Source organism: Xenopus tropicalis, chromosome 4 (assembly GCF_000004195.4).
Source record: "Xenopus tropicalis strain Nigerian chromosome 4, UCB_Xtro_10.0, whole genome shotgun sequence".
In the NCBI taxonomy this organism is placed as follows: Eukaryota; Metazoa; Chordata; class Amphibia; order Anura; family Pipidae; genus Xenopus; species Xenopus tropicalis.
Window position 1 is genome coordinate 77,043,098 of NC_030680.2, and position 23,646 is coordinate 77,066,743.

The 23,646-nt window shown below is 38.5% G+C and overlaps 1 protein-coding gene across 4 annotated transcripts in view; it reads left to right on the forward strand.

The window, feature by feature from the left end:
* ddah1 (dimethylarginine dimethylaminohydrolase 1) overlaps window positions 1-23,646 on the forward strand; it is a 124,254-nt gene that overhangs the window by 14,390 nt on the left and 86,218 nt on the right. Inside the window, exon 1 of one of the 4 annotated variants that reach the window (XM_018092936.2) lies at window positions 20,191-20,693. The exons of 2 other annotated variants lie outside the window; for them this stretch is intronic. In XM_018092936.2, the coding sequence (XP_017948425.1) occupies window positions 20,394-20,693 (300 nt within the window). In that variant the 5' untranslated portion in view covers window positions 20,191-20,393. 4 annotated transcript variants of the gene reach the window in all.

Sequence of the window (23,646 nt, forward strand, 5' to 3'; positions counted from 1 at the left end):
TTGCTCCGCACAGCCTGACAGCCACACATTACCTCGCACATCCTGACAGCCATACATTGCTGCACACAACCTGACAGCCACACATTGCTGCACACAACCTGACAGCCACACATTGTTCCTCACAACCTGACAGCCAGATATTGCTCTGCACAACCTGACAGCCACAAATTGCTCTGCAGAGTCTGACAGCCACACATTACTCCGCACAGCCTGATAGCAACACATTGCTCCGCACAACCTGACAGGCACACATTGCTCCGCACAACCTGACAGCCACACATTGCTCCACACAACCTGACAGCCACACATTACTCTCACAACCTGACAGCCACACATTGCTGCTCCTTCTATTTGTGGGCTTTTCTCCAGAAATCATTGGGCTCCTTGCAGTTCAGGCACAGAGCAAGACACTTTTAGCTGTGACTGTCCCATGACCTTGGAGCTTTAGAATATGCACTTTATTGAAAATTTATACAGGAACATTATGGCTTTTGCAGAGCTCTAAAGAGGTAACATATACCAACAGCAGTTTTTTGTCTTTCCTGTCTGGCTGCTATAAAATTACCTATCTCTTCATTCAACATGTCTTCTATATGTTTACAGTATTCCTGCACACATTTAATACAGGCAAAATAATTATAATTTTTGCTTTGTGTAACCAGCAGGACAAAATCGAAATGAACAGAGGAACTATAATGTGTGATGTTACGTAATGCCTCCTGCACGTATAAATATTTAGTCTGAATTCTGATGAGTCTCTGGCGAGAATGTCTCTGACAGTAATGATAGTTAAACATAAGGCTCGCCACAGCCGGGTGGAAAATTTCCACATACCTCATGTCTAAGCGAATATTTCCTTAAAAATATCTGAACTTGGAAAATAAAACACACCTGTGGATTTTCCAAGTCACGTTCCGAGCTTACAGATGGGGCAAAAAAGATAAACATGTCAAAGACAAGTCAGAAACTGGATGATAACTCATTACTGCTTTAAGAGATAAATAACATCTTAAAGATAATAATAAATGAATGCCTCAATATTCTTTTTTGAAGACTGTGAATGCATTTTTTTCTCCTGCTGCAGGACTTCCAGTCAGCTGCTTCCCAGCTGTTGTGAAATTACAATTCCTGAAGTGTGGTGGTGCTGGAAAGTGTCTTCCAGTATCAGCCGAGGGTGCATGTCTGAATTACTTTTTATTTACCCTCTTCTTGAACTTCATTCTCTTTTTGTGACATATAAATATAGCTTCTTTTGGTATCTGAAAGGAAACTCTGGCTTCCAAAACAACATTTGTTAAATAGCCCCACACAACACAGAAACCCCCAATATACCTATCACTGATCTGTTCCTTCAATAAGTATGAAAACATATAATTTTTATATGCTGCAAAACAGTTTTTCTTTATCATGTAAAATCCTGGCAGGGGAGGTGGGACTAAAACATTGATTTTACAAATTGTAGCAACTACTCCACAGCTTACAGACAGCCTTCAGGAACTACACAACCCACAATGCATAGCACGGTGATGTTACTTTTCTTATTGACACACTTGTGCAGGGAATTGTGGGATTTGGAGGATTCATGCTGAAGGCAGGCTGAGGACAGCTGACTATAGTTACATTTCATTTGAGTCTCAAAGTAGTTAGCCAGATCAGCAGGAGAACACGGGGCCAAGCTTAGTTAACTGTTCCAAACCATATTATTACATTAGAAATGTAATAATAAAAAGGCTGCATATTTTTTAACTGGTGTATTTTGCAAAGTTGCTTGAAATTATGTTATATACTTATATATGTTATATACTTATTAAAAAGCATAAGTTGTGTTTGGGTGGAGTTCCCCTTTAAATACAACAGCTTCTTTGCGAATTAGGGGAAAGCGGGTTAGCGTTGTCCCCAGTCTTGGAAACCCAGCCTATCAGAAAAAAATCTTTGTGCCTCGGGGACTGTCAATGATCCTGTATTGGATATAAAAAGTGATTCAGGTGGGACATGTGCCCATTCAGAATTCCAGTGTCATTACAGCCTTGTGCTGAGTTGTGTTTGGTTCAATTAGGCACCATGTCCTAAAATGCGAACTCATTACCTTGCAAGTCAATCAAGTCGCAAATTTTCGTACTGAACTATTGTAAACAGCGGGAAAACGAAATTGTTGTGCAAGGTACGAAATTGTTGCAGAAAATACGCTCGGAGCGTTCGTACATTAATAAATGTCCCCCTAAAAGTACCACCACATCCAGGCCGATGGTATCTCCAGGTTTCCCTAATGTAAGTTTAACTCATAAATGACCCTGCAGTGTCCATCAGCAGAGTATGTTACTCATTAATGTTCAGAAGGCATGTTAAAATGAAACATGAATTACATTTTGGTAGAAATTTGACAGCTTGGGGAAGAAGGAAAAACTGGGGAATCCGGAAGGATTCATAGAAGCTTACATTTTTTTCTATTTATGAATAATTTCCTGACACAAATCGGCATATCAAAAAATAAAGTAACACATCTGAAAGATTGCTTCGTAAAAATAAAAAATCATAATAAAAATGTACTTTTGTGCCAAAATATTAGCACACAATCCTTTTGTTTTTGTTGTATCTCTGTCTGTCACTTCTTAGGGTTCATTTACAAACTGGAAGGCAGGGTTTAAAGTGCAGAAAATGAGTGCAGTCCATCGAATCTTTGCATGCACTTTGTACCCTGTCTTCATCCCTTGACAAACTGTTGCAGACCCTATGAACACTGCGCTGCCTGCGTTCCCCCTGTCCCCTAACATGCCCATCATTCAGACACGCAAGTTATCGAAAAGCAGCGGATGAAGACTACATTGGGGCTGGCCTGCACCCACCAATGCTGCGCTCTGATCCTTGTGCCGGATTTTTTTATCTGCTCTCTGCACCCATTTGTGGTTTTGCACTTCTGTTGAGAGCTGTCGTAAATTAGCACAGTTTATCTCTTTTCTTACTTTGTTTCTCTGGAATTCCTTTATTTGTCTTAAAACTTTTTACCCAAAAAAAAGGTAGTATCCAAATGCACAAATTATTTTATTTATCTTTCTGGATCATTACAGAAATTATACTGTGTAGAGCTTGCTTATTTACCTTTATCCTTTATTTAAATTCATTTTCAATTTCCTTAGCTTGAACTTCAGTCAAACAGCAAACTGCAGCAAATACATATAAAAAAATTACCAGTTGTTTGAGTGATTAGTTATAAGTTCAGTGTTGTAATATTGTATGCTGCATAAAGTGTACTGTCACAGTATGCTTTCTTTACCATTTTAGCATCTTGGACACTAGTCGGCGGCTAGTTTTTTCCTTTTTTGGTAAAGATTTTTCCTTCCATTATTGTCACTTATTAGCAGCTTCAGATGTGTTTTAGGGTTTACTGCAGGTTCATCTCACATTCCTTATTGTACAGCAGGGATCAGGGGTTTAACTGTAAAAGATATCTTTACCTGCAGCATAATGAGCAGGCTAGAGGCCTGAGCTAGTTTCTGTGATCAGAGGTATAGCTGTAATACCTACAGCATAATGAGCAGGCTAGAGGCCTGGGGTAGACTCTGTGATTAGGGGCATAGCTGTAATACCTGCAGCATAATAAGCAGGCTAGAGGTCTGGGCTAGTCTCTGTGATCAGGGGTATAGCTGTAATACCGGCAGCATAATAAGCAGACTAGAGGTCTGGGCTAGTCTCTGTGATTAGGGGTATAGCTGTAATACCTGCAGCATAATAAGCAGACTAGAGGTCTGGGCTAGTCTCTGTGATTAGGGGTATAGCTGTAATACCTGCAGCATAATAAGCAGGCTAGAGGTCTGGGCTAGTTTCTGTGATCAAGGCTATAGCTGTAATACCTGCACAGGATTGGACTGGGCCAGACCCGACCCTTGCTGGCGCTCCCCTGCCTAACCGCTCCTCCCCTGACGCGTTAAATGAACTCGCTCGGGGAGGACATCAGGTGGGGGGCCCTGTGAGGGGGGTTAGAGGGATGGGCGCGGGCACCTGCAGGGCCCCTGGGGTGGGAGCACCGGTGCGCCCTTCACCCCCCAGTCTGACCCTGTACCTGCAGCATATTGAGCAGGCTAGAGGCCTGGGCTAGTCTCTGTGATTAGTATAGCTGTAATACCTGCAGCATAATAAGCAGGCTAGAGGTCAGGGCTAGTCTGTGAATTTTCACCAGATATAAAGATATGTCATAACTGCAATACTGCAAAATTCTTTGAAAATATGGTGTATCACATATAAAATGATTCTCTGTACATTCAGAATTCCGTTTACAGCAGAAACTATCTCTTGACTACAATCCTAGTCTTTGGGCCTTGTCTATGATACATGTTATAAATGTCAATTAATCAAACCCCCAATCCTTTCTAACAACTTTTCTACTCAAATAATTGTCGTAAGGTATTAAGCTACCCCTCCTCACGGCTAATGACTCCTTATGTATACTTTAGAAAATGTATAGATTATGTATATGCATATATATTTAGTATATTGCCATATCCATCTGTGGCAATCCAGAAATGAAGAGTGTATTGAGTTTTAAGTTTGCATGGGAAATAAACATGTTATACATACTAATACATAAGAATTTATTCAGATTGAAATAATACTGAAATATTCTTTTCCCTCTTCAGACTAAAGCAAATAAGGAACTGCAGCAGTCTGTTTACAAGACTCTTCAATGCTGCATGTTGTTGGCTCTGACTTGGCAAACAGAGGCAACGATTTACTGGTTGCTGAGGATACCATTGATATTAAAAAAATATATTGATGTTAACAAAGCCGAAGTGATGCAATATCTAACAGTTAAAGAAAATATAAAACTTCACGGCAGTAGTATGACAGGCTGCTAATTTTACAGAAATGCCAAAGAATCAAGAAAGAGGTGAAATGGATACAAATTTTTGTCTACATTCGATGGAATTGTTTGTTTTTATAAGAGAATCCAAAAAGGAAATGGAAAATGGCTATCTGCAAGTTATTAATATGAACTGAAGATTATAGAATGCCAATGGATGCTGTCTTTTTATTACAGTGGATTGAGTGCATATTATATTCTACAAATATCCTGCATATCATTTATCATTGAAACAAATGGATACAACAATCTTACATGGCCAAAAAAAAAGATTGGAGCATGGAGAAACATATTTACTAGGTTCTTTTAAAAACAGTATATACACACCAGGAAGGATGTGGATGCATGTATCACTGAATTCAGATGATCAAGGATCATGCGACGAAAATGAATGGAACAACTTTCTAACATTTTACATCTATTTAAAATTTCAGGGATCACTAGGATGAAATGCTGCTTATTTATAGGATTGTGTATGATATAATGTATCATACAGAAAGGAAAATACAGCACTTTCAGTACAAAAAACTCCCTTAGTTTATTTCACCTTTACTTCTACCAACTGGATGTTGTAAAGTAAGTAAACTGCAGATATGGAATATATTGTGATGACTTACACAGCTACATTTGCTGAAGTGCAGTTTACCATGGAAACTTCTTTAATAAAATGTTTTTTTTGTGGGAAACACTTTATATTTTGCTTTTTGTTTTAAGAACTATAGACAATCAAAACCAGGGATAGGAAACATAAACTATTTTATGGTAATAAATAATTTAAGAAAACCTGTTTCCTGTATTACTGCCAGCTGTTAAAAATGGATAATCACCTTTAGTGAAAAGAGACACGTTTAGTTACACGGTTTGTACAAAGTATGCATAAGCTGACGCGCCCTGTCAAGGCAGTGTCCTTGGTTTTTAATTTTCTCTTGAAGCTTTATAATGGAGTGCTGGGGTAATGTGTATAGTATATAATACAAGCCACTCACCTACGTGCAAAAAAAAACAGATCACCAACTTTAATATCACCAAATATATTGTGTTGCAAATAGTTACCAGGCCTGTAGTTCTTGCAAGGTATTTAGTAACCATTACTGTTAATTTGAGGTAAATTGTGTCTGTACATATAAACTGTACAATAAAATCCAAAGTTGCCGGGCCAGGTAGTTGTATTATCAAGACTAAACTATCATCATATTATTTGCATTTAAATCCAAGTAGTGTAGTTAACATGAGTGCATAATGTAATAGTTAGGACCTGAGTTTGTACTTCAGAGTGCATGCTGGTTTTTATAAGAAACTATCAAAATGTATCCCTTTATTGATCTGGGATGTGTTTCTTATACACAGTCAAGTGTGGCATAGGTGCCCTGCTCTGCAGCTGGTACACTAACCCATGGTTTACTTTCTCTCAAGTGAATGGGGACATGGAGAGGTCTCTGAATTTAGAATACGTTTAGCATGCACCATAGTCTCATCTTTTTATCTGGGGCATTAGAGAGAACCCAGACAAAATGGGGTTTGGAAAGCTAAACTAGTGTATACCAGTGTATGCCTTAACTTGGCCACGAATTTAAGAACAGGTCTCTTTTCTTGGTAATATGATACAGTATATTGATCACTTATCACTAAACTTGGAAAATGTTGGGGGTTGACCTAACTTAGTCCAGACACATTTGCCAATTCTTTTCTTATTGTTAATAAATGTCACATTTATGCGCAAATATTTGCATAGTCCTCAAATGCTGATTTTTGGAGCATACAAATTTATAGTTTATTGGTGCAGTGTGCAAAGGGATCCCTTTATTTTATAGCAGGTTACTGGCAACTGTAGTTGAGGGTTGCTTGTGCCTCCTCAGTGTATTTCAGAATTTAACTAGTGCCATATTTAACTTGCACACTAGGCACAATAGGTCTAGGTGTAAAAAAACATTGTTACAAGGTATTAGTAAATGAGGCCCATTGTCTTTATATGAAATAGTTTTTTCTACAGTGGTAGCTTGTTGTAATATGAGTACTGTGTGCATAGTATACATGGTCATTGTTTGTTTATTTGGAATTTTTTAAAGGACAGAAAATCTGAATATACATGGGCGGCAAACACTTTAGATCCTCCCCAGTAAATTCAATCCCTAAGTTAATTCTCTGGGTCATGCTCCTCTGTAAGAAATGCACCAGCCCTGGGAATTTCTATAGCAGCAACACACTGTTAAATTACCTGTATTTCCCAGACATCCCTCGCTTGACTTAAAGTGGCCATACAGGGGCAGATTTTAGCTGCCAATTCGGGTCCTTTAGACCGATTTGGCAGCTTATCTGCCTGTGTATTGGCACCCCCGACAGGCCTACCCGACTGAGATCTGGCCTAAAATTGGGCAGATCTCAATCGGGCAGGTTTGGAACTTCATCAAATTGTTAATCCAGTGGCGCCTATGCCCACCATTAGGGCCCTAGTGCCAAACAATTGAGTTAGCCCGATACAACCCTCCTTTAGGTAGGCATATCAGGAGAAGATCTGCTCTCTTGGCTACCTCACCAAACAAGCAAATCTTCCAGTGTATGGCCACCTTTAGACTATTGCTGCATATGGTGGATTCTCTGTCTGCAAATAAACACAGGCTGAGAATCCACCCATATGCTCATAAAAGCTCTGTCTGGGTCGACACAATGGCTCCAGGTACATCCATTCATTTTCTAACTGGATGCTAGTTATGAGTCAGGCAAGGTGTCAGTATGGCCCCATAAATGGGCCAGTAAGATAACAACTCTGTATAAAGTCTGCAGTTTATATCAATCCATGTGTAGCCACCTTTAATGTTAATTATTTAGTTACTTGTGTGACTGTACAGTGGGAAAATTAGCAATACAGCAGACCCCACGGTCGCGGGGGGGGGGGGGCCGGGTCACAGGGGGGCCCAAACCGTGGGGTCTGCTGTATTGCAATCCCTCCTCCTCCAGTAGGTGCAAGGCAAGCAGGCTGGGAGGGGGGCCAGGAGAGGAGGGACTGTTTGCATCCCTTAGAAGATTTGTTTGCAGGGGGCCCAGAGCAACTGAGTTACGCCATTGTGTACTAATATATAGATATGAATATGAATCATATATGACAGGGTTTTGCCAGGCTGCTATAACAGTGTAATAATTCCACAGTCTCATGCTGGTAACAGTGCATTGTGATTGGCAGCTTTCTAACTGAATTGGTTATTCATTTCACTATATTGCCTCCATGGTAGATGAAGCATTCTAATGATTATAAACTTGAATCTTACATAGAGCTTGGCTTACGAGCAAATAACTTCCAGTTGGCCTTGTTACTTGCCCTGTTGAGGAATACTGTATTTGTCACAATTTTAGTTTTCTTCTGAAATGAATCACCCACGGGTAATTAGACTTGGTCTTCTAAAAAAATCTTAAGTAAAATAAAAGCTGAAATGTAACATTTTTATACATGTCACAGCAGTGCAGAAAAATGTAAACATTTTAGTTTCACGTTGTAAAAAATTATTTGTTGTAACCAGACTAGTAACAAAGAAATTTGCTTAGCACATGTAAACCTGCTAATGTCAACATTTCTATGACATTGATAGACAGTATTTTTAAAAAGTATCAATAAAAGAGGAATATTATGACGTAAATACATTCTTCACATGCTTGAAATGGAATAAAAGCTTGCATGCCACCAACTCACTGCACAATGCAAAGCAAAAGGAAAAATAATGACATTTTTTGTAAAAGAATTATATTTCAAGTCTCTTATTTCAAGAGCACATCAGAAAAACTACATTAATTAACATTTTCTAGCACAGGTAAGGACCTGTTATCCAGAATACTTGTGACTTGGGGTTTTCTGGATAAGGGATTTTTCTGTAAATTAGATCTCCATACTATAAGCCTACTAAAAAATCATTTTAACATGAAATAACTCCAATAGGATTGTTTTGCCCCAAGTAAGGATTAAATATATACTTGGGATGAAGTAGAAGGTACTGTTTTGTTGTTATAGAGAAAGAGGAAATCATTTTTAAAAAATTCAGTTATTTGATTATAAGAGAGTCTACAGTAGATGGCCTTCCCATAATTTGGAGATTTCTAGATAATGGGTTTCTAGATAACTGATCCTGTACCTGTATACTATATGGCACAGCAAGTGCAGCAAGTCCTGCTGGTTGAGGGTATACTTTTTGCGAGTGAAAGGCATTTTACTTCTGATTAGTTATTCAGAATCAACTTAGCTATTATGGATATTCTATTAAAATATATATTTATGTCTTACATTTCCCTTTGGGGTTGCTCTTTCCAGACCAGCACTTTGTTGTGCCTTTTGCAATATTTATATTAGTGTCATTTGTCGGTGGGAATATGAAGACCCTGGGTGTCCCAATTGTACCAGATACTGTATTATAAAACCTACTGACTGTACCATTTTTCAGTGCTGTCAAATAATCCACCCTTATTATGTATTGAACTTTATTATGTAGGTCCCTTTCTGAGAGAGTTTGTACAGTTTTGCAATGTTTTGCTACCAGCTGCCTTGCTGCTGTGAGAATAACATTTACCAGTGTTTGAGCTGCATTTTATACCTTATTTTTACACTCTTGTTCCTCAGCCTGGATGCCACCACATTCCAATAAGGACTTAACAATAGGCATTCCCAGAAGATGTGCAAAATAGTATCTTCTGCTTGTTGGCATCTTCAGCGCTTCTTTTTTGTTGTCATATGGGGCAGTAGTTTGTAAAACAGGGATTGAGTGTGGTACCTTTGCATCAATATGTTATACTTATTAATATCTTAGTTGCATTTTTACAAATCCTTAGGTGTGGTTCTATTGAAATCTCTCTCCCATTTACTCATATATGGTCAAGGGTGGAAATTACGGTGCTTAGAGACAAGCAGATTATACCAGTTGGTTGGTTGCGTGAATGGATCTTCTTCTAGATTTCCACTAGGGAATGGAATACTATTGTGATTAATATGTGTAGGTATGTAAGTGTATTAACTATGCCAGTTTGTACACAAGTTAAATGGTTTGCATGACATTTAATTCTATCTCATGTGCATACATTTTGTGGGCAATTTGGCTTCAAAAGGAATTCCACAGGTCAATTACCCCAAAGACTAGCCCTGATCTCAAATAAATGCCAGGAATGAAAATGTGGATTTGTCAGAAAATAATACATGCCTGGAAGAAACAGATAAAGAAAATTAGCTGGCAGATGGAAAGAGAGATAATGATAATCATGCAATATCAAGGGAGGCGTAGAGGTATATGTAAATTAGAGAAAAAAAGCAAAGAATTAAAGAACAGGGTTTTAAAACAGGGTAAAAGCATATTGTTAAAACCAGGCTGGCAGGGGGCATTTACTAATACTCAATTTTTGTTGGTTCGGGTTTTTTTATACCAAAACCTAATTTTGTCACGGAAAAAAGGAATGCAATTTTTTTGCAATTGATCATATGATAAAAATGCAACAAATCTTAATGAAAAAATATGGCACAAAACCTGCAGAAGTCAATGGCAGATCCCTTTTACAAATGGAAGATCTTTGCTACATAGTTTTAGAGTTTTGGGTTTTCTTTTCAGGTTCTCCTGTGGGCCTCATGTACCCCTGTCTGACACTGGGTACTTAACATTTTGGCACCTTTACACTTTTTGACACCTTTACTCTTTTAAAGAAATAAGCAATGTCTTTTGCTCAGGGTAAAAAGTAAATTGACCCTTATGACTTTTTCCCAATGTTGGTTGACCTTTCCTGCATTCTCAGTACCCTTTCATCACTAGTTTCTTCTACCCTGATTACAGTAGAATGGTTTCTCCCTTCCTTGCTCCTTAATGTTTTTTTACCAGCCTGAATGTAATTTGCTTTCAGTTTGGGGTTTGCTGGATTTTAGTTTAATGCATTTGAAACTACAGAGGAATGGTAATAAAAATAAAATATAAGTCCATAAGCGATAACATGCTGCATCTTTAAGACCAACATTGAAAGATTTATTATTATTTATTTTATTCTGTAAAAAGTTAAATAAGTAATGGAAAGATAGAAAAAACCTAAACACAAGAGTGCGTGTGTGTCTGTGCATGCTTTTGTCGATCAGTGAGGCCGTGATCAGTATCAGTGTTGTAAATATTCAAAATATCAGTTTCACATATTGAATTCATTCAAAAAATATTACTTACACTCGTTGTTTAAAGCTCTTTTTCTTTTTTTTCCTCTGGCGCCAGTCATAGCAGCTAAAATGTCATATTCTGTGGTGACTTTTAAGCAAAATAGCCTCTTGCTGAGAACTCATGAGATTTCCTCAAATCAACGAGCAAATGCTATTTGATGCTCTAATTTTTTTTTGCTAGTAAAAAGTAATGTATACCATAAAAGATTGCTTTAAGAAAGTGTTTTCCCCTTATCTGTTAGAAAACAACACAATATTAAGATATTGCATAGTGGTTCAGCAGTTAGTACTACTGGGGTTCTCTGTTTGGGTCTGACACTAGCCAGTGTGCAAGAAGTTTGTGTGTTCTGTCTGCATGGCTTCTTTCCCTTACTCCAACACACAAGGGCTCATTTAAGAAAGCATCTAAAACTGTGATCCACTTAAATGGGTGCAAAATTGAGTGCATTGAAGCCATTTATAAAAGATACTTGCACACATACACAATGCTTGTACTTGCACAAACTTGTGGGGATAAACACATTTGCCCACTCAGTTAGTTAATAATCATAGTGCATGCATTAATGCTAGAGATCCCTGGAGCTTCCACAAGCCTGGACATAGTTATATATTTACATAGTTAATTTGGCTTGAAAACAGACCAAAGTCCATCCAGTTTAACCCCTCCAAAAAAGTGCACTTTTACGCACAAACCTTTACAGTAGGGTTGCCACCTGGCCAGTATTTGACTGGCCTAGCTTGTAAATCACTAGCTAGAGCCAGTATTACAAATTTAATGGCAATGTACTTTCTGGCAAATTTAAAAATACCCTGTTCTGCTGCCATCACCCCTTATAACCACAGGCCCTTATCTACTCTTCCTATTTCCCTTCACCCCATTATGTCACATCTTAGTGATGTCATAGCCTACCCTCAAAAAAGGATTGCAACCCTACTATACAGACCTGTCTATATACTCAAATATATAAACTACATATACTGATACATATACTAAACTAACTGTAACTTTTAAAATAACTATAGCTTTGGATATTTTGCTTGTCCAATAAGTCATCCAAGCTACTCTTAAAGGACATGTAAACACCACACACAAAAATTTAATCAGTGAACAGCCTCTTAGATTTGCTTCTCCTCCTGTAACCCACTTGCCCCCCTCCCTCGGTAATTTGCTTTGGCTGTTGGCTTGTGGGCATGCTCAGTTGTTCTAAACTCAGATTACTAAACATGCCCTCTAGTCTAGCAGCCAGTAAAGAGATGGCATTGCTGGTTCCCATAGAAACTCAGCTCTAGCTGTCAGCTTCAAGTTTTTTCTCCTGAGCTCAGCTTTACCATTACAGTGCTCAAATAAAGCAGAACTTTTATCAGAGACAGTTCTGCCTGTGTGAGCCTGTATTCTTGATGAAATGTATGTTGAATAAGGGTCTGTGTGTGTGTATGCTGCTTGCAGATTTAAATGTATCTGATTATGTATCAGAGGAAAAATGGCCACTGGGCGAGAGCTGCTATTTGCTTTAGGAAAATGTTATGGTGCTGGCAAATGAAGGGGACATATGCAGTACAAATAATGTCATTTGGGTGGGGGAGACATGCCCAACTGATATACATTGTAGGCAAATGAAGGCTTTACATGTCCTTTAAAGGAGAAGGAAAGGTAAAAACTAAGTAAGCTTTATCAGAAAGATGTAAATACAGCCATAAGCACTCACAGACACGCTGCACTGAGTCCTCAATCAAAAGAAATACAGGATTTCTTGTCTCTTTTTTGTAAACATGTTCTTTGGGTATCTGACTTCCTTTTCAGAAAAATCTTTCATTCCAATATTTCACTCCTCTCTCCTGCCCCCCCCCCCCCCCCGTTCCCTCAAGGGAACTCCCTCCCCCTCCCTTAGGAATATGTAATCTCAGCTATAACTGGCTAGACTGCAAGCAGGAAGCTAGGGAGACCAAGCTAAAATGGCAGCTCCAATCTTAAGCAAACAGAGAAAACTTCTAGGGCTATAACTGGCTAGACTGCAAGCAGGAAGCTAGGGAGACCATGCTAAAACGCCAGCTCCAATCTTAAACAAACAGAGAAAGCTTCTAGAGGTTCTGGTAATGCTTTCTGCAGAATAAATGCAATATGACTTTCCTTCTCCTTTAAAGGCATTAATAGAATATGCCATCACAACTTCACTGTGAAGAACCACCTCTGCTGTTTCATATTTAGTTCCTCAAATCTAAACACACCCCTGCTCTTTCATTTAGGAAAGTGAAAATAGTTCCAGGGTTCCACTGGTGGTTTGTGTCAAAACTTGCTACTGACTTCTGTGTCAAAACTTGCTATTACTGCATGTTGATGCCATTATTAACACTGCATGGCTTGGTGCATTAGAAGTGACACCTTGGGGTTTTCTGTTTAGCATTGGAAGGCCCCATATTATATGGGTTATAGCATCAGGCAAATATTCTGTAAAGTGGAAATTACTGGAGGGATTGAAATGAAATATGTGATGGGAATACAATACCAATGGAAATTAGCTGCAAGCATTCATTTAACATATATTTTTCTAATAAAAAGTGAGAAAAGGTTCCAATTCCTGGAGAAAACATTTTGAGCTGCAAACCAGAAATCATGTTGCTTTGCAAGTAGGGGCTGCACTGGGAAAAGTTAAAGTAAATGCAGTTTTCCATCTGGAATAAAAGGTAAATAACCACATTCAGGGGAAGCCTCCTGTGCTCCAAAGGGCCTGTAATTAAAGAGCTGACCCCTTGTGCAATAGGAGGGTAAGTGGTAAAGTGTGCTTTGCAGTAAAGACAAAGTGTGCTGGACATCTGGGGAGTTCTGCATTATACAAAGTCAACTCTCCTCAGGTTACTGCCCAAAGGAAATCCCTGCAACTTATTTGCTAAATTCATAGGAAGGCCCACATCCATTGTAAGGACAAATAAGTATTATAGTGTCTGATGCTGGTCAGGTTGGGACTGGGAGTCAAAATAGGAACAAAAATTCAGCCCCTACCAACCCAATTGATAGTGGCTCTCTAGGGCATTTTACAACTCATAGTCTGACAGTAGTATTCATTATTCTCACAGAGGGTGTCTACCGTTACAAGGCATGAATACCTGGGATGGCAGTCACTTCAGTGTATGCAGAGACTTGTTGCTCATTAAAACTATGATGGTGGCTCTGAGGCTGTAAAATAGGCTTCAATGTAGTTGTGGACTGCTTCCTTTGTGTTGTGTTCTTTCGTGTTGAAAATATTATGTCAGGATGGCCCAAATTACCTTCTATTACTTCACTGTTCTCATTGGGAATTTAGTAAAATGCTGGCATAGGCATGTATATCCAATACACTGACAGAAGTGAGGGGTGATTTATTATCCCATGAGCATGAAAAAACATGACAGGCGAAACAGCCCAAATAGCTGTGAGTACTGTAAGCCTTATTGTGTAAGTGATCTGCTAGCGAAATCATGCTTGAAACTAAAGAGCTTGTAAAAGACCCACTGTGTTATTTTCCCCATGGTTTGCCTAATGCAAACATTAAAAGCAGAATATCTATATATATTTGCTTTCTCTCCAAAGATTTTATGAAGATTTTACTGGCTAATCCTGCAGTTTAAAACTGGCCATACACAAGCTGATGTTGCCTGGCTGACTGACTGATATCTTATTGAAAACCTACCAGATAATAACAAAGCAGGCTGAAAAATAGCATTAGGCGAGGATTGTGTGAGATCTTGGATGTAGTACACACCTGACTGGTCTGCACAACCTCTCCACCACTATGATGGCCAAATTTGGCAAAGATCTTCTGCTTTATTAACTTTGCCAAATGATAAGTTTTTCTGCGTTTTGCAGGATTTTGTCTTGGCTAAACTGACATTGTGTCACTGTTATCATATAAGGAAGGGTTCACTGTGGACTGGTGCGACATGTTATAGTATGTGCAGTGATGTACCACAAGTCATTGCTATCATATGTGTTCTCCTGTATTAAGCATAATTAGAGCCACCAACCCACCCAGATTTTCAGAGTCACTTGTTTTTATACACCAGGACGTGGGGTAAAGCTGGGGAACGTCCAGGCTTAACTGGACATAGCAGGATGTGGTTAAAGATCTCCCAGAAATCCCATCCTGGAGTTGACATCTCTGCACGGTTTCTCTTGGAATAGTGGCCTATTAGACAAGGCATTCATTTTTGTTTTTTATCCCTGCTGCTTTCTGTGAATAGCAGAATGACCAGTTCTTATTTATAACATGCTTCATTCTAGCAGTACCAGCTGAGCAGCCTGTGCATCTAAACAGGTTTCCCTTGTTTGTAAAATTCAGGTTGCTAATTGTATCCAGAAACTATTTTGTTGTTTTCCTTACATAAAAAAAATGTATTGTACAGGCAGGAAACAAACATTATTATGAACATTATACAGGACTTGTCCAACCTACATTTTAACCAGATGAGAAAAGATAGAAAAATGTAAGTGCCAGGATATGTGCAAAGAACCCATAACTTCAGGTGACATGGAATTTCTTTTACATCCGCATGCAAAATTTCACATTTTCCATATTAAAGCTTTACAAAGGGTTTTCTCTCTACCACAATTCAGGATATGGCTGGCTATGGAAAACAGATGGATTTTACAACATGATGCTAAATGTTACAGTATATAATGTTAAATTCCTCTGGCTGGCTAGCATGCATATTAACCCCATTAGTGCTAGTGGGATCATAATTCTTAATTTTTTTTCATATAGGATATTTTAATAAAAATGGTGTAATGGCATATTTTTATAATTTTATCACTTTGGAACTTAACATGCAGTTTAGGCTAATACCAGACGAGGCGTATGGCGGATATTTTCGGCAAGCGGAAAAGTGCTTGCCGAAAATACCGCCCTACGTCTCTTACATGTACCTGCACCTGAATGAATGGAATACGCTCAGGTGCAGGCACATGTAGCTAAAATACGCATAAAAACACGAGACTTTCAAACTCTGCACCTGAGCATATTCTATTCATGTGGGTGCAGGCACAAGTAGGAGGCATAGGGCGGAATTTTCGGCAAGCGTTTTTCCGCTAGCCGAAAATATCCACCCTACTCCTCGTCTGCCATTAGCCTAAGATTCTCTAGCTCTATGAAGTATATATTTTATGTTAAAAAGTGTTAATTCTTCTACTCCACCCTGACCTACCCTAAAACTGGCAAAATTACAGAAGTGTGTGAGTATTTATATTTAAGCAGGCGCTGACCATACACAACAGATGCATTTGCAGTCTAATTGTTAACCATAAACTTGCTTATTTTTCTGTGCTAATGTATAAGTAATATTATAAACTTTTTAAAAAAATGTTGTACTATATAGTACAAGTTTCAGAATCTCATGTGACTGTGTCTATAATGGTGTATAAGATATTGTAAACAAAAATAATTTGTTTGTTTCTGCTTTTTACTGTTTTTCTAGTTTAACAATTAATTTGTTTGTTTTTGCTCCCTCTGATGTAGGTGTAGATGTAGGTCTCTATAAAAATATATTGCATAAACCCTGCTTCATCTCAATAAACCATTTTCATAAAAATATACTATTTTAGTAGTATGTGCTGTTGGGTACTTCTAAATAGAAAATTGCCATTTTAAGAATTAAGGGCTGCCCCCTGGGATCATAGGATTCACAGTGCACACAAACAAGCCAAGACACACACATGCTTGGCCTCATCAGCCAATGAATGGACAGAGTTCTGCCTTTTGCTTCCACACTAATTCCTGTTACAGTTAGAGCTGCATTATTACTGGTCATGTGATCACAAAATGGTGGGAAAGGATATAAAAAGCCAATATTTACTGATATATATATATGTATATTCCAGTTTGGGCGAGATTTTTCAGTAAGTCATTTAACATAACATAAACGATCTGTTGGTTAAGTGTTCATTATGGGGGTATAGTTTTCCACCATCATTTTAGAGCTGTACTTTCTGTAGAGGCACCTGATGGCTTGTGTAAGTTTAGAAGGGAAGTCTTCAGGTTCCTATATAAAAAATAAATAGTTTAAAAAAAAAAAGTTTCCACCTAGTGGCATTAACACATGCAAAACCTGTCCTGTGAATGTGCCAGTTGTTACACACAGAATCCATTAATTACCTTATGCCTGTATCTATTTTCCTCTCCATTCCAATTTTTCTTGTCTCTACCAGTATATTCCTCCTGTACTCTAAACAGTTACCGAAGGAGCAGAGTGGGCATTTGAGGGTTATTCTACAAGGTCTCAAAATTGCTGGTTCTGTTAGATGCTAAAAAGAAATAAAAAAAGATTCTGCCTATATGTGGGGCTACACTAAGCACTAAAGGAATTACACTGTTCAAACACAGTTAAACCCCCACATCTCTGCCCAAGTGCTACACATACTAATATATGAGATCAAGAAAGGCTGCTTAACTGCACACATTCATTTATTTTAACTGATGCATGACACCCTCAGCACCTTTTATTGAATGCTTTGGAGTACCACATTGGGCAGACTTAAGGTGGTCATATATTGGCCGATAAAAGCTGCTTACCATCTGAGTGTATCTTGGCAAAAATTGGCCAGATGTTGATTGGGCAGGTTTAAAAGTTCTGTTGGGATGAGGAGTGAATTGATGTGTTACTGTCATCCTCATTGCTACTATATCCTGTAAATGTGATCTGATTGGCCCAAGGGTCAATCCGATATCGCCCACCTCAAAATGGGCATAACAGGGAAAGATACAACCATTTGGCGACCTTGCCAAAAGACCAGATATTCCATTGCGTGACAAGCTTACCTTTAGTTCTAGGGCAGTGGTTCTCAACCTGTGGGTCAGGACCCCTTTGGGGTTCAAACGACCCTTTCACAGTGATCGCCTGAGACCATCAGAAAACACATATTTCTGATGGTCTTAGGAACCGAGACACTGCTCCTCTATGGTTGGGGGACACCACAACATGAGGAACTGTATTAAAGGGTCACGGCATTAGGAAGGTTGAGAACCACTGTTCTAGGGCTAACGTGTTTCACTGCTGAGAGGTGGTATTACAATACAGCTAATCAAAGTTTAACAGGGATGGAACAACATTGTTATCTATTAAAGAAACTGAATCCAACAATACTAATCTAACCTAACCTTCTAAAGAACATTTAGCATGACCAAATAGGAAGGCTTTGCATGACAGTGGAAAACAAAGTATTTCTAGGCAAAAGAATAGCTTAGTTTAAAGGTTATTGTTAAGAAAAGTCATGGAAGCAATCCACTATCTTTAAAGGGGACATATATGAGAAATGGGAAAAACCCTAAATTTGTAGGCAATTATGAATAATATATGGTGCTGGTTTCACTTTGTGCTAAAAATTAATCCTATCTGTAAAAATGGCCCCTTTATTGGAGCTCCCTATAGATCCTATCACTTCTCTGTCCGAGTTTGAAATGAAGAGTGGGCGTGTCCCAACGGTCCCTGCCCGACGCACAGTAGGAGGGGGAGAGCCAATCACAGCCCTGCACTCACACAAGCACAGACAGGCTTCAGTTCCCTATCAGGTCAGCCTAGCTGCTGATTGGTTCCTATCTTACAGTGCAGTGTACGGAGGGCCACCGGCTCCCCTGCACATCCAGAGAATTCAGCCAGCAAGATGTGGAACAGATGGGCGGGACTAGTGGGGGTTTGGAGTATAATTCACTGGTACATTCTTAATTTTTATAGGATATGTCTCCTTTGATGGTTAGTGGTAGGCACTGCTTTTTTATTAGAGTGTATGGCTGGCATTTTTTGTGTTCTCTTCGCTGCATCTAGTTTTAAGGCATTTTAAGAACTGAAGTAATAGATCTATCTTTTAATTACCCCTGCTCTCTCTCAAATACAAGTTTAATAAAAGTCCTAAACTTTAGTGAGGTATTTATTCTCTTTCTCCCTCAAAATAATCTTAGTGTAAGTAAGACAAAGGGTTAAATTCTGTGTAAAACCTCCTAATCACAGACTCACCTGCAGCAGCTAGTGGATTTTGAGTGTGATCAATAAAAGAGGATTTTTCTAAATAATTATGCTTATAGCAGTACAAATGTGTGAATTGTGCACCAGTATGCCAAAAAGTGGGTGCTGAATAACTTCAGGCAGAAAAATAAGTAATTTAAAGGAGACATATTGGATAAATGGGGAAAATTATTTTGTAGGCAATTATGAATAATATACGGTGCTGGTTTCCCTTTGGGCTAAAAATTAACCCTATCTGTAACAATGGCCCCTTTATTGGAGCTCCCTATAGATCTTATCACTTCTCTGTCCAGTGTGAAATGGAGAGTGGGCGTGTCCTAACGGTCCCTGCCAGAAGCACAGTAGGAGGGGGTGAGCCAATCACAGCCCTGCACTCACACAAGCACAGCAGGCTTCAGTTCCCTATCAGGTCAGCCTAGCTGCTGATTGGTTCCTATCCTACAGTGCAGGGTACGGAGGGCGCCGGCTCCCCAGCTCATCCAGAGAATTCAGCCAGCAGGAAGTGGAACAGATGGGCGGGGCTAGTGGGGTTTTGGGCGAATTTCTCAATAAATCAGTCAGAAACACAACTTTTTAAAGCACAATCCTTCTATATCTAGAGGAGTATAATTAATTGGTACATTGTTATTTTTTATAGGATATGTCTCCTTTAATATTTAGTAATGTTATTGCTTCTGTTTTATATTTAGGCTGCAATAAATATTAGGTTTAAGACACATATGCATCTCTCCTGCCATAAACAAAAATTTTATTTTTTTATCAAAGAGATTTAAAATGCAGATTCTTCTGCAATCAAAATCCAACTCAGAACCCCAGTGATACTAGGCAGCACTGCTAGGCACTGGGTCACTATACACATTTTTTCAACCCTCTCATTTATAGTATAACTTCTATGAGGTTAGGTCCCTTCTCTGGTGCTGTAAAGGAACAAATAAAGACAAGCTTGAACTGGAGTTTTTTTAGTGCTATAAATGCTGGATTCGGCAATATGAGCAAAGCAGCAGTAAGAAAGCTGCTGTATGCATATTTGTATTTGTTCTTATTTCGAAAGAGAAAAGGTATATCAGACTGCAAGCGCAAATAAATGCGTTTCAATTCTGTTGCTCAAGCCAGAAAAAAACGTAGCACTGCAGTTCCCAGACTGCTTATCTGGACGTGACACCATATTCACAGACGAGTCACTCAACCAAAGGGAGGCACAGTGACATGTCCAATCAGGATCTTGCTTACATCTCTGCACTGAATGCTTGCTTACAATCAGGTCACTTCCCCCAGTAGCACTGAAGCAGGCTTGGTACCTTGTATTCATTGCACAGTGTGCATGATTGTAGCTGCTGCCAGTTAAACACTGCCCATCCTATTGCAAAGCTACTGTATTCATAGCCAGGTGCCATGGCTGGACTAGCTCTGTCAGGCTTTGGGAGATGCACCCATGCTATAGTTCGTGCAATTCCTGACTCTTTATGTCAAGAAGCTCTGAGGACAGAGAAAGGCAGTGTGGTGGATATCTCTCTGGCTAGGAAACACCATGAGCAGTATGTTGGGGTGCTGAAGAATAAACTGGGGCTGAGTGTGATAGAGCTTCCAGCAGATGAATGCCTCCCAGATGCACCCTTTGTGGAAGATGTGGCTATTGTGTGTGAGGAAACTGCCCTGATTACCAGACCTGGGGCACCTAGCAGGAGGAAAGAGGTACTGTAATCAAACACATCCCTATGTTATCTTATTTATGTATTCCCATTTACACTTTTAGGGTAGGACAGTAAGGGGCAGAGCATGAAAGGAGACATAGATAAAAACACACATTAATTATGATATTGCTAGATACTTAATCTATGTATATATATAAATCTTGTGTGCCCCCACCCAGCAATTGTTGTTCTGCAACTTCCATCTGACTAACAACTGAAGATCTCTTGGGGGATTGAAGGAGTTGAGGTTTACAATCAGCTGGAGGGTGGCAGATTGAACTTCCTCCCTTATTTAAGTATTTCAGCCTTCTTGTATACCTGAACCCTTGTCTAATTCAGGCCCATATTTATACACCTGCTATTCTAGGCCTAAATAGTTCTGATCTGTCCTTATTACAGTCTCATGGAAAAATAGCCACACTATGTAATTTTCCATACCAGCCAGTATTAATGTTTTAATTAGATTCTTCATAAATTATCCTATTCACATACACTGTGTAAAAGGCGATACCTGGTAGAAACTTGTATTGATGTGATTTTATAAAATAAGCAATTGACATTGAGTTATAAATATGGTGTTATTACTGATGACTTTACATACTTTTATGGGATAAAGATCAATAGATGATTTTTGTAAGAAAAAAGATATTTAAATAAAAGGTGTGAGTTTTTTGATTTGCAAAAGATTAACAAATATCATGTACAGCTGTATAAATAGCATTTTGTGACTCTATTCATAAAAATTGACTGAATTATATATTGTGTATTAAAATCTGTACATTTGTGTTTTACTAATGACAAAATGACTAAAATCTGTAGTAGAAAATCACACTGAATTATAGGGCTCAAAATAAGTTTAGTGTGGGCCTTACAAATAAAAATGGAGAATACAGGCATATTTTTTTTTGTCCGCTTGTGATTCTTCTTATGTGAAACTTGCATATATATGTGCATACATATGGAGGCATGTGGGTGATTTCACTGCAAGATTCCAATTTGTGGCAGGAGATTTTGCTATCTGTTCACTGATTTTCTGGCAAAGGCCAATATATTACATATTTTAGATTGCTGAATTGCCACTGCCACCTCTTATTAACTTAAATGGAAAACACCTGTCAGCACCAGTATTGTTTATGGTTGAAAATCACTGATACCAACGCTATCAGGCATTTCCATTTGTTAAAGTCAATGGGGCTCATTTATAAACACTGGGCAAATTTGCAGTAACTCATAATGACCAATTTAGTGATTAGCTTTTTCTCAGTGAGCTGCAAGTTGAACAATAAAAACAGACATCTGGTTGGTTACCATGGGTTACTGCCCAGGTGCAAATTTGCCCTTTGTTTATAATTTTGAAGTTTCAAAATTAAAAAAAAAAAAGCTTATTATTTTTGACACATCAACCAAAACCTGATCTTCTTGCAAGGTAATGGCATCTGGAGCAGAGGCAAGTGGGAGATAACCAGGCGTGTCCCTAGTGCATGGCATTTGCCATTTACAAGCAGGTACACTTGCTTATTTCCCATTGGCAACCAGTCAGTATACAATATGTCTGTTAGCCCTACTACTAGCAAGAAGTTTTATTTATTTACTATTTTATTTATAAATCTATGAAGCAAAAATGATGTGTATTACAAGGTTCCTTGTTTTGAGGTATCCAATATAGGCTGAACACTGTATTTCAGGCTTTAGATCCCTTTTATACTCTACTGTTCTTTCGACCTGTTATATTTTAATTTATCTTGGCAGACACGCCCTGGTTTCGAACTGTTTTTTGTGACAAATGTTACTGGTTAAGCCAAGACTTCTGGTTAAAATGTAAATGATTAAACTACCTTTTTTGTAGCAGTTATAATTATACTAAAGTGTTAGTTTTATAGGCATAAATGCCCAAATTTAGAGATGCCATCATTTTTTTCTCAATACTTTGATAAATTAGACGTATTGTTTATCAGTGCTTCTTTTGTGTGGAATATAAAGTATTTATGAAATGATTTGCTATATTTGGATATGTCACATTAAATCAAGGTGCACTTAGTACAAGAAATTGCCAACAGGATGCAAACCAGCTTAAGACTCAGTGTCCAAGGCAGTCATAAAACTATTGTTGTAAAATTACCCATAGTTCCAAGGTAACTAGAATAGTATAGCAGCATGTATCATCATATCAGCGTCTGCTATTCAGTCTGGACCCCACTATTTTGGTACCATCCTTGGGGGGGGGGGGTACAGGAGTGGATTTTGACTGAGTTGGCAGCCTACTAGCCCTTTTGCAGGGTTCAAATTTTTCCCATAACCCAGATTCGGACAGCTTTTTTGCCCCTGAACCCAGGTTGTTTAGTTTATCCAAAACAACCACTAATTGTACCCCCCTGCTACAGAAACTTGTAAATTTCTGTTGTCAAAGAATTCCTTACTGATATCTAATATCCTTAATAAAGGGCTAAAATATATATCCAATATATATTATAACAGTGGGAGCTACAATTAAATGTTTTTAGCACTGCTATTCTACCGGACCACCAAAACATGTGCCTTTAGCCATACACTACCTCTAATATCATTGCAGTGGCTGTAGGACCCACTTTTCTCATAAATTGTTTAGAATTGTATAGTTTAAATACTTAAATGGAAATAAGCTGGAGTCATATGTCATTTATGGCTCTCTATGCTCCTATCCTGGTCCAAAGCATTCCATATAATATACTCCATATTTGTAGGGGATACTATCATATACATCATTAATTTGCCTTTGTAGAAGACTTTGTATCAAGAACAGGTGAAAAACAATATTTTTAGCTGGTACAAAATGACATCCTTTGTTTACATGTACAGTATAAGAGTCATTTTGGGCTTTCAGATTTGAAAGCCTTTACAAGGGAGACAGGCATCATCATTTGAGATATACTGCTGTAGCTGAAATTACATTAAGGCCAGTTTTCAGGATGTAGCCT